Source organism: Salminus brasiliensis, chromosome 12 (genome assembly GCF_030463535.1).
Source record: "Salminus brasiliensis chromosome 12, fSalBra1.hap2, whole genome shotgun sequence".
NCBI lineage: Eukaryota > Metazoa > Chordata > Actinopteri > Characiformes > Bryconidae > Salminus > Salminus brasiliensis.
The window spans coordinates 682567-695612 of NC_132889.1; the positions used below are offsets into that span (position 1 = coordinate 682567).

Below are 13046 nucleotides of genomic sequence, written 5' to 3' on the forward strand. Positions count from 1 at the left end.
GGGAGTGGGCTGCTTTAGTGAGACGTTTGACTGATTTGAGCGCATGTGTGTGTGTGGGTGTGTGTGTGAGTGTGTGTGAATGCATGAACACAGCCTTTATCAAAGCTTATAAGGTGAAATCAAAGTTATGGAGGCGGAACACGAGGGATTACTGTAATTAGTAACTGGAGATGTAACGACTCTCAAGCTCTGATTGGTTGTGGGATTTTTTTTTTGGTGGATCCCAAACCATGTAGTTACTGGAGAGTAAGTCCAAATAGCACACAGATCAACCATAACATTAGTACCACCTGCTTAATATTGAGTAATATCCACTACATATCTGATCATTTGAGGCATGGACTCCACAAGACCTCTGAAGGTGTCCTCAATGCCATAGAAGCCCCACCTTTACAAGCTTCTTCACACTCTATTACAATCTCATGGGTTCCTCTCTGAGCCGTGGTTCCTCTCAGCAGCTCTGAGGGAGATCTTATTCTGATTCCCTCACTAGGGGCTCTGACCAGATCTCCTCTGAGAGAAGCCCTGCTGTTAAAGCTCTCTATAAAAAACTTTCAGACGTTTAAACCTAGACTTTATAGACTTTTTTTAAGGAGAATTAATTATTAGTCAATAAAAATAGAATACAATAACACATAATACAAGGGCCCGTATTATATATATATATATATATATATATATATATATAAATGTCACTGCTCTGGAATTCAACACTGCAGTCTTTAATACTAGCGATATCCCACGAAAACCCCCCTACCCCCCCTAAGTGGAAAAACACCATCCAAAAAGTTGTTTAGTCCAGGACTACACTTAACTGACCCATAAGTGTATGTGTATATCATTGTGTGTATATGTGTGTGTGTGTGTGTGTGTGTATGGTACCTAATGACGCCGTTCTGGCCCACATCAGCATCGGACGCATTGACCAGCAGCACGTCACTTCCTGTTGGAGCATCCTCTGCGATAGTAGTGTGGAAGGATGAAGAGGAGAACAACGGCACCATGTCATTCACATCATCCACCTGAACCATCACTGTAGCCGAGCCACTGAGAGAGGGAGAGCCTGTCGGAGAGAGAGAGAGAGAGAGAGAGGTGAGTTAGGAATGGGATATTCACTGGGCATTGAGCTGATGGAGCAGTTCTGCTCATCAACACTCCACAAACCTCCCCAAACACGAGCGAGAAGAACCAGATCAGTGAGGTGGAGAGCAGAGTCATATGACCCTACATATTAATAAATCAATGTATATGAATGTAGCAGCAGCAAATCTATACCAGTACTAAAACTACAGTATCATTAACCAGTAATATCAGTCATAAAAATCTGGTATGACCAAAACTAATAATAATAAAAAAATGTGGTATAATCCCAGTAAAGACAATATTTTAACTGTATACCCTTTTAATAAATAACAGTACTAAAACTACAGTATAATTAATAGCAGTAATACAAATCTGGTATAAACACAACTATAACAACAATAATTTTTAAAAGAATTAAAACAACTGAAAATAAACTGAGGTATAATCCCAGTAAACACAATATTTTAACTATATACCCTATTAATAATTAACAGTACTTAAACTATAGTACAATTACAGTAAATCTAATAATTAATATAAGTATTACAACTGTGGTATAATGACAGTAAACCTCTTTATAAATAACAGTAATAAAACCACAGTACAATTATTGTATAATTGCTGTAATAATTAATATCAGTAATAAAACTCTGGTACGACCACATAACTTCTATTAATAATAACAAAAAATTAAAATGGAAAAAAGGTATAATTCCAATATTTTAACTGTATACCCAATTAATAAATACCAGTAATAAAACTACAGTACAATTGTAGTATATATTGTAATGAATATTAGTAATAAAGTTGTGGTATAAGTGCTGTAATAATTAATATCAGTGATAATAAGCAGCACTGAGAGATCAGCTTATTAAAGGTAAACATTAGAAATGGATGTCAACTCCAGGGCAGATGGTCAGTCTTGAAGCACCTCAGGATTAGTGTGAGTTTATAATCTGAACCTCTTTCTTCTGCTTTAATCTGCATTAGAAACACCAGCCATCTGCTTCCAGCAGCGAAACAGCGCAGTCAAACAGCGCAGTCAAACAGCGCGCGGCAACCCGGCGTAAGCCCCACCAGCCCCACGGGACGGGGGTTCCAAACCTGTGGGTGGGGTTTATATATATATAGAGCTTGCTGCAGGGGGCTGCAGGGAAGTGCAGCAGAGATCACCCCATGTGTGTGTGTGTGTGTGTGTGTGTATACACATCTGACTCTATTTAAAGCTGGGAGACTCTCAGTACAGTTACTCAGCGCTAATGGAGGAGGAGAATTTGCTATTTTCAGCAAAAAAGAGAAAGAAATTCATCCCCCTGCGCCTGCGGTGAGCGATGGAGGCGGCCCCCCCGCGGGTCTGCAGGGATTATGCTTCATCAATAAGAGATAAAAAAAAACATGAATAGAAAGAAAAAGTAAAGTAGCAGCAGAACAAAAAAGGAAAGAAGGAACCGGGATTTACTGCAGAAAGAATTCAAGAAGAAAGAATTAAAGAAAAAGAAAAATGTGAATAATAATAATAATAATAATAATAATAATAATAATAAAAAGAATAAAAAGAATAAAATAAGAGAGTCAGGAGGAAACACACACCCCATCCCCACATGTGTGTATATATATATATATAATATCCAATAATATGTTCTATAGTATAAGGGTAGTGGTGATGGAGGGCGGAGATGATGGAGACTAGAGGTTGGTAAGTAGAGATGATGGAGGCTGGGTGTGGAAGGTGGGGATGATGGAGGCTGTGGGTGTGGATGAAGTAGGGACAACAAAGGCTGGGCATGGTGTTGTGGGAGCTGTGGGAATACAGCAAGCTGTGCTTGGAGGGTGGAGATGATGGAGGCTGGGTGTGGAGGGCGGAGATGTTGGAGGCTGGGCGTGGAGGGCGGAGATGATGGAGGCTGTGCTTGGATGGTGGAGATGATGGAGGCTGGGCGTGCAGGGCGGAGATGATGGAAGCTGTGCTTGGAGGGTGGAGATGATGGAGGCTGTGGGTACGGAGGGTGATGGCGACGGAGGGTGGATAAGGCTGTGGGTGTGGATGAAGGAGGCTATAGGTCTAAAGGGTGTGAATGGCGAAGGCTGATGGGGATGATGGAGGCTGTGGGTGTGGAGGATGGGGATGATGGAGGCTGTGGGTGGATAACTCCGGATCAGGGTAATTAATAGCATGTGTTCATTAAGCTTTAGCACGACGCTAAACCGCTCTCATCCTCATTTGGATGACAAAGGGATTAGCATAGTTCCAGATTAGCAGCAGCATTCGGGAAGCGTGTAGCTCCATCCTGGGAACGTGATTAAACAGAGGGAACGTCCCATGAGTGTGTGTGTGTGTGTGTGTGTGTGTGTGTGCGTGTGTGTGCTGCTGGAACATAGGGTAAAACAAACCAGTCAGCTGAGAAGCCAACACACACATAAACACACACACACACACACACACATAAACACACACACACACACACACCTCTGTAAACAAAAGTAAACAATTCCAAATCAAACATTCCGAACACAATTATCACAACCCAGAACTCCGACTTCCAGATCACTGAGTCACCCTCTCTCTCTCTCTCTCTCTCTCTCCCTCTCTCTCTCTCTCTCTCTCTCTCTCTCTCTTATGTAGAAAGAGAAACAGATATATGGACAAAAGTATTGGGACACCTGCTCATTCACTGTTTCTTCTGAAATCAAGGCTATTAAAAGAGTTGATTCTGCTTCTGTTGGAGTAACTGTCTCTACTGTCCAGAGAAGAAGACTTTCTACTAGATTCTGGAGGAGGAGCATTGCTGTGAGGATTTGATTGCATTCAGAAGCGTTAGTGAGGTCAGGATGTTGGACGATTGATCACCACCCCACCTCATCATCCCCAACTCATCCCAAAAGTACTGGACGGAGGTCTTCCACCATCATTCCAGAGAACACAGTTCTTCCACTGTGATCAATGACGGTAAGGTCATCGTGCCCAATGCCAAGCATGTGGTGGAGGGGTATAAAGCCCCCCAGCATGTGAGCTGGAGTGATGATGGAATACAATCAAATCCTCCTCACAGCAATGTTCCAGCAGAAGAGTAGAGGCTGCAGTGACTGACAGGTGTGCTGTGAGCCATCATTTCAGGTAGATTAGAAGGTCATGTGACCGCCTCTGATCCTCTTACGGTAAACAAACAAACTCGCTAACGTGTTTGTTTATCTGCGCTCACTGACTGCCAGTTGCTGAGGCATGTGTGTGTGTCTCTCTCCCTCTCTCTCTCTCTCTCTCACACACACACACACACACACTAAACCTTCTGCTTATTAACAAATATTTTTATTACAGCCGTTAAAGCTGTGATGATTAAAATGCTGTGTTTTCAGCACATGGAGAACAGTCCGTATCTGGAGCCCAGCTGCGCGCGTCTGTGAGAACCTTCCTTTAAAACCCAGTAGTTTGCATTTTTCATACACTTTCACAACACTCTCGGTTCCGCTGGCAACGGCCGGCCAATCAGAGTCGTTCACAAGAACAATAAAAAACATCTCGTGTCCTCGGAGGCCGAGTATCCTCAAACCCACACCACAAACACTGCCCTCGCCTCCGAGCTCCAACCACAGCGCCGCCACTTCCACGCCATTGTTCCTCGGCCTCTGAGCTTCAAAACCAGGAGCTCTCGAGGACCGAGGGCAGTGTTATTCCTGGACGCCGCTGGCCTGCCGCCAGAGGGTTCGCTCCTTCAGCAGGAAGTGATGTCGTTACCTGTTTACGATCGGAGCAAGTGAGGGCAAGAGGTTCTGAACCAGAGACACGATGGACTAAGATAACCCTTCCACACACACACACACACACACACACACACACACACACACACACACACACACACACACACAATTACAATAAGACCTGATTCCTAAACTGTTGCACAAAAGCTAATCCATGATAATCCAACCCACCTAAACCTATCCCTCACACACACACACACACACACACACACACATACACACACACACATATGTGCAAGGACCTACATGTAATAACATGTCATATGTATTTTTATGTAAGTATCTATACATATATAAAATAAGGCCCATATATATATCTGTGTGTAATAATAATATGCCTCTTATGTAGTACCTATAAATAATACAAATATGGCCCAGATGTGTCTATATGCTCCATTTGTATTATATATATATATAAATCTATATGTAATAATCATACCCTGTGTGTATTACTTAAACTCTTTTTAAAGTTATACTTAAGTACTTGTATGTACTGTTTATGTCCCCCATATGAATTATATATGAATCTATATCTGAATGTTATAATCATTTATCTTATATCCATTAGGACTAGGTCTCATGTTTTGCAGTGTAGAGTCAACATTTACATTTTTATACACAATAAAAGCCCCTCAGTTCGACTGGATGAACGTCCCGTACCCACCCAACCGTAAAAAAGCAGATTAAACGTTCAGTCCGCTGCACATCAGTGTGTGTGTGTGTGTGTGTGTGTGTGAGCGGAGGAGGAGATGCTTTATTTTGGGGAATATGATTTGGTTATTGGTGTGTTTGTACAGCTTTGTTGAACGGAAAGGAAAGCTGCTCTTTATGGTTCTGCCATGTTTGGATCGTCTGTTGAGGCTGAAACAAACAGTTCGGCTCCAACCTGTTGATGTAGAATGGAAATCCAATCTAGATGTAAGTGATTATATAACTGTAATGTCAATATGTAATTAGAGATGTAATGTAATTGTATGGGTGACCTCTGAGACGAGGCCTTCCTGCTCCCATTCTGCTCTAAATGAAAACCCGCCAGCGCTCAGCTCTCACTTCGGCCGGCGTTGCTCGCCCATGGACCGGTGTGCTGATGCTGGAGGATGCTGAGTCCTGCTTTTACGCCGGCGGGAAGCTGATGTTGTTTGTTTGTGTGTTCCACGAGAACAAGGAGGACACAGAAAACAAGCCGAGCCAAGCTGGAAACAGCGCATAACTGGGTTTCATAATCGCAGCAGTAATGGAGTAAAGATGAGGAGAGGTCTACGCTCACACACACACATAAACACACACACTGCGGTCAGACACACCAGCCATATGTATTATACTTCTATTTAAAGGGAAAAAAGTTGCTATATGTAATAATGATATCTAATATTTCCCATGTGTGTTTTATACGAGTAAAGACGAGCACACACAGTCTGTGTTTACTGGACTGGCTGGTGTAATCTGGTTGGAGGTCAGAGGTCAGGGTAGGTAAACATACGGTACTGACCTGATTTGGTCCTATCACTGATCTGTGTGTGTGTGTGTGAGAGAGAGAGAGAGTGCTCTGTTTCATGTGAGTTTACTTTAGCAGTGGTGTGTAAACTGTGTATAGCAGCCAGAGGGTTTAACAGCAACTGTTTAACCAACAAATCAATTCAACAGCTCACCCAGCACTCAAACACACGTGTGTGTGTGTGTGTGTGTGTATACTGTCTGCATGTGTGTATGGATGTGTGTGTGTATACTGTATGTTAGAGTGTGTTTATCTGTACGTGTATCCATATGACTCCTCTCACCTCCTGAGGACGCTGAATACGATGATATCACAGCACACACACACACACACACACACACACACACACACACACCTATCAAGGATTATAGTCTTCTATTGGAGACGCGTCGTCATAGCGGTTCTCCTCAGTTGGTGTAACATTAGACCTTGAACTAACACGTGTGAAGCAGCGCTCCCGGGGCGACGCTGGGCTGATCGGACTGGATCAGACAAAACTGCCATTAAATTCTGGTGTCCGATCTTCCTCCCTATAGACCGGAGGCCCGTACTGCATTCCTAAAGCCTGAACTCAACGGTGTCTACTTTACATGCAATGTATTTTTACAGTCATATGTAAATACACTACATGTCCAAATATTTGTGGACACCGTTTCTAGTGAACGCATTAATTCAGCAACTTTAAGTTGCACTCATTGTTGATATACTGTCATAAGAATAGGACTCTCTGTTCTCTGGAATGATGGTGGAGATCCATCCAGTATTTTTGGGATGGGATGAGTTGGGGGGAGTTGGGGATGATGAGGTGGGCTGGAGATAATCTGACATTCTGACATCACTAACGCTCTTGTCGCCGAATGCAATCAAATTCTCACAGTAATGCTGCTCCCCCAGAGCCTAGTAGAAAGTCTTCTTCTCTGGACAGTAGAGACAGTTACTCCAACAAAAGCAGGATCAGCTCTTTAATACTCTTGATTTCAGAAGAAGCAGTGAATGAGCAGTGTCCCAATACTTTTGTCCATGTAGTGTATCTATATGTATTATATATATATGTCCCATGTTAGTGAGGTCACACACAGTCTGCATTTCCTGAACTGGCTGGAGTCGTCTCACGTAGCTCACATAGAGGTTCTAAAGGACCTCAGCATAAGCTAAACGTTCTATAGGTTCTGACCCAGAACAGTTCAGACGTTTGGACGTTAGATCTGATTGGGTTACATGATGACCTCAGACCAAACTATCACTTTAATCCTCGGGTCTGACCGCATGGTGTCCGACCATCTGGCCGCTTACACACAGCTATTGACAGGAAATTGAATTAATTAGACGTTAGGTGTGGAGAGTGGTCATGTGACTGTGCGGGATTAGCCTTCACATGCAATCACTTACACAGTGCAGCGCATTCATCCCTCACACACACTGACACACACACACACACAAGCTGCACAGCAAACACTTCTGCTGTGCAAAAGTTTGGACACCCTGAGCATTGTAAAGAGGCTTGATGTCGAATTGTGACGAGGTCTCAGACCTTGCTTGGCAAATCAGGCCTGAGGCTCGTCACCAACTGCAAGTTAGGAAGTCTCAGCTGAATCAAATTTCCAAGCTTTATAAACCATCTGACTCTTCTAGCTCTTCTAAACAACGGCCTAAAGATCTAAAAACGGAAGTAAGCGATGCCCACAGGGCTATAAGAAGACTCTACAGGTCAGTGGAACTGTGGAGGTCAGCATGAGATCTGCAAGACCAAGAAAACTCTTAGAGAGATGACTGTATGCTGGGGAGACCGGCACATCACTATGACCATATGGCTATCAGGAACCTGCAGGGGTCCAGAGTAGTGGTGCACTGTTCTACTGTGCAGCATTGCTTCCACGTACATGATCTTCACAGACCCCGTTCACACCGGGTTGCTTCCTGCACTGTTAAAAGTACAAGAAGATCTTTTAGAGGTTCCTATAAAGGTTCTTCAGTTTGGAACTATGGGGAACCTCTTTAGGTGCTTTGAGGAACCTTCAAAAAACCTTTTTCTTCTGAAAATCTTCCTAAAAAGGTTCCTCAGTGCACCTTGCCAGGTTCCTCTTCCACTGAAGAACCTCCAAAGGTTCCTTAAGCATCTTTGTGTGACCTGACCTGTATCTGGACTGTATCCTGATAAGAATTTAACCACATGCATTTACACTGGATAGCCGCACTCTCTAACACACACACACACACACACACAAACACACACACACACATAACACACACATGCAGACCAGCAGCCCATCTCTCTCTAACTCACTCAGACGTCTCTGTGTGTAATCCTGCTGTAAGTCTTGCCAGTAGCAGAGCGTCTAGCACAAACATATGGTCCAGTCTAAGCCTCTTACGCTCCACCATCTCTCCACACACACACACTCACACACAGTCACATCGAGAGCAGGGTGTTTGTCCCACACCCCAAAAACCAAAGGGGGTCCCAAAGACACATGTAATTACGGTTTAAAGCCCTGTAGAGACGTGTGAAGGGATTACTGAGGATGAGCGTCATGGGAACGCCAGCAGAGAGCCCCCAGATCTGAGGGGGAAGCTCCTGAACCTTCAGCAAACATCTCCGTGTCCCGAAGCAGGGTCATAGAGTATTTCACTTTCCGTGAATTACGTAAAAAAACAGTGAATATTGTTCAGAACCTGTAGAAGTGACTTGTTTACACATAGAACCTCAACTTTACATGGACTTTGATCAGGGGTGCATAAACTTTTGCAAACAACTGCACTCCCTGGGGAACTATAATTTGGCAGAAGGGATTGCTGATATTAAAAGTTCTGGCCTCTGTTTCCTTTTTTATCAACTTTATAAAATTCATATTTTATGTTATAGTTTATTTTATTCCAACTTTTATATAAAAGGATGATCTACTCACTTCAGTTCGTGCCTAAGAGGCAGTGGTAGCAGTGGGTTGTGGGTTCGATACCCGGGCTCAGCAAGCTGCTGCTGTTGGGCACTCTTGAGCAAGGCCCTTCACCCTCTCTGCTCTCTGGGAGCTGGAGTTGGCAGCCCACTGCTCTGGGTGTGTGTGTGCTCACTGCCCTAGTTCACTAGTGTGTGTGTGTGTGTGTGTGTGTGTGTTCACTACCATAGATGGGACAAATGCAGAGGACACATTTTTCTGTACAGTGACAGATACATGCAGAATATCACTTATTTCAATTATGTATGTGTGTGTGTGTGTGTGTGTGCGTGTGTGTGTGTGTGTGTGTGTGTGTGTGTGTGCATAATTGAAATAAGTGATACTCTCAGAATAATTAGCTTTTATCCATTAACAAAAATGGCATATATATATATATATATATATATATATATATATATATATATATATATATATATATAGAGAGAGAGAGAGAGAGAGAGAGAGAGATCGCTGAGACCCTGTAGCTGCTTCTATACCCTGTGTAGATAATTTTACTGTTAGGAGTGTGTGAAGTAAAGGAGGGGGTTCCTAATGATGGGTTACACTCCTAAGGCCTGTTTCCCGGTGGTCAGAGATGGACCGAGGTCACAGCTGATGATCTGCTCTGCCAACATAATGTACTGGAGCATTGTTCTCCAGTCCATCTAACAGCTCCAGCCAAACACAGGTTCCATCAGCTCCCAGCTAAACACTTAATTAAGCCTCCCCACACAGACTCAGTGTGTGTGTGTGTGTGTGTGTGTGTGTGTGTGTGTGTGTTCTTCAGATGAAGCGTAAATAAACCATGTGTGGAAATGGCATTTTTGTCCGTGTGGTTCGCTGTTGCCCCGGTAAGAGGTGGCTTCATGACTGTGGTCAGTCACCGCTGAATGGACACACACACACACACACACACAAATACCACACAATAAAAGAGAGATAGAGTGAGTGAGAGTCATTCCTGAATCATGTTCCTGGACCTACAGTAGTTGCAGAACCCTATAAAAAAAAGCTTCCCATACATCTGAAGATCCACTACAGCATCAGACTGGTTCTTTGAGTTCTTTGAGTACCTTTACTAAAGAACCCCTTTAAGAAAGCCCCCCCCCCCCCCAGTCAGAGCTGGAGTTCTACAGTGGAGGTTCTAGATAAGCTCCCCCAGTCAGAGCTGGAGTTCTACAGTGGAGGTTCTAGATAAGCTCCCCCAGTCAGAGCTGTGGTTCTACAGTGGAGGTTCTAGATAAGCTCCTCCAGTCAGAGCTGGAATTCTACAGTGGAGGTTCTAGATAAGCTCCTCCAGTCAGAGCTGTGGTTCTACAGTGGAGGTGAGGGGAAGCAGACGTCTGAAGCTCTAATAAAAGCTCCTCACAGAAAGTTCTTCACCTAATGGTGATGAAGACGCTGCCTGATGCCTGAGACACTGTTCTACCAGAGTTCTGAGAAGAGTTCGGCTCTAGAACCTGCTTTTAAAATCAGATCATTAAAATGGTGGAGGGATACATGCTGCAGGGTGTAGTGCAGCTACAGAAAGTAGTCCCTAAAGAAAACTGCATTAGTTCAGATTCTCTATTCACTATTTTACCTTCATCATCATCATCATCATCATCATCCCATATAAAACTCAGAAGACTCGTGTAGCTGCACTGGTGGGTTTGGATAGGAAATAAATTATGGGCTGTGTCTGTATTGTAGTCATGGCGACCGACGCCTGCATCCATTCACCTCCACTGTACAGAGATCAGAGTCGTGAGTTTTTTTTACAAATAAACATTTATGCAGAAATGTAGATCATAAGCGCTCTCTGACAAAATTAACTTCGACCAGAGGTGGCGCTATGCTCTCTAATAGCCTCATTATAGTGTGCTTTATTCTGCTGGCATAAACAGAGCTCCGGATTCCGCTGTATAAAGGCTCAGAGGCGCTAAATGGCGCGGCCATTAACATCCTTTATCTGCTAAACGCTCCTCTAAAGCTGAAAGGACACAGCAAACAGTGTGGTCCTATAGGGTGGGAGCGGACAGGGGGGCCTTACTGAGCATGTGTGTGAGAGTGTGTGTGTGTGTGTGTGTTCCATAGGCACACACAGGAGATTTGCTGTCTCTTTAATAAACGTGAACAAACACGGTTCGTGTGAATGTTGTCAAGCGGCCTTTTCGTCCTTTCATCGCCGAGACTGTTCCCATACCTTCTGTCCTTTCTTCTCTTTCTCCTCCACTCAATCACTCTCTCCTCCGCTCCATCTCTCCGCGCTCCCCACACGACTCAACACTCTTCTTTAATGACAGCTGAAGCAAAGGCCATTCAGCCATTAGCTGTCATTAACTGCCAGACGTCCCTCTCTCTCGCCACACTGCAGCCTTAGTGGCGAGAACCGAGCATCACCTATTAGAAATCTACTGAAGGTGGATGAGTGTAGCTTAAATTTTTGTTTTAAAGATGAACCCAAACCAATTTGGACAAGGGTAGATGTATTACAAGGGGAATTCCACCAAATGTTCTCCACATAATTACATTAAAATGTGTAGAAACACTAGTGCTGGTCAATGGAACCAGACGTCTGGAAAGTTTAATGTCTCCACAAGCTCCCTTACTACACTGAATACACACAAATGCACTGCATGATGCCCGAGACACTGTTTTCTAATAGATCTGAGATATTTTATAATTTATTGCATCAATTAATTAATTCATCAGACTACCCCTTTAAAAAATTAAAGGACCCATATCACTAAAAAACATGATTTTTAAAAATAGAATTGCATCTAAACACTGTTTCAAAAAGTACCACTCACTCACTTACAGTCCATATATGGAAAGCATATATGACGTACAATAAAGGGCAGCCAACCAGAACATAGCTCATTTACATATCTACAAAATTACAAGAAACTGTGAAAATTAAAGACGACTGTTTTTGATAAATGCGTCCAGACAGACGTCATAAGCAGACTTCAGGCACTAAGTATTAAGCACCAGCAGAATGTGGGGTATTAGCCCTTTAAACAGGCTATATTTGGCGCGCCACCCCGCAGGAGGACGTCCCGCAGGAGGATGCCGTCTCAGAGAGGAAGCCCCGCTCCTGAACTGGCTGCTCCTGCGGCGCCGCCGGCCAACGTGCTCATACTCCCCGCTGGAGAACACGAGCCGCTGGGAGACCGGGCCGTCCCACACCAAACACACCGCCACTAAATCAGACCAGAGACACATACACACACTCTCTCTCCATCACACTGTTGGCCTCGCACGCCCTTATTCTCCTGTCAGAGGAGGCTCCTGCAGCTCCAGGCCGGTACAGAGAAGCGCTGCTGCAGCGCCGGCCCATAAAACACCTTTACACTGCCACGTCTCCACACTCACACACACACACACACACACACACACGCAATAACCACTGCAGCATGCCAAACCCCCTTCCTTTCTCACTCATTCTTTTCCATTTCATTTCTTTTCTCTCTCTCTCTCTCTTTTCCATTCCCCATCTCTCTCACTCCTTTCTCTTTTTTTCCCCTCCTCATTCTGTTTCTATTACTCTCTCTCTCTCCCTCTCTCTCTCTCCCTCTCTCTCTCTCTCTCGTCAGTTTTTGTCTCTGTTCTTTATGGAAGTTTCTTTTAGCAGACAGACGATAGACAGACAGGTGGGTGGACAGACAGACAGATAGACAGGTAGATAGACAGGCAGAGGGACAGACAAACAGACAGATCGGTGGACTGACAGGCAGATGGGTGGACAGACAGACAGAGTGAAAGATAGAGACAGGCAGGCAGATGGGTGGACAGAC

At 44.0% G+C, this 13046-nt stretch overlaps 1 protein-coding gene across 1 annotated transcript in view; it reads right to left on the reverse strand.

Annotated features, from left to right (window-relative positions):
• The window catches only part of fat4 (FAT atypical cadherin 4), a 117509-nt gene that overhangs the window by 24157 nt on the left and 80306 nt on the right, over window positions 1-13046 (reverse strand). The window contains 1 exon segment of the mRNA XM_072692900.1: window positions 883-1063. Coding sequence (XP_072549001.1) covers window positions 883-1063 — 181 coding nt within the window.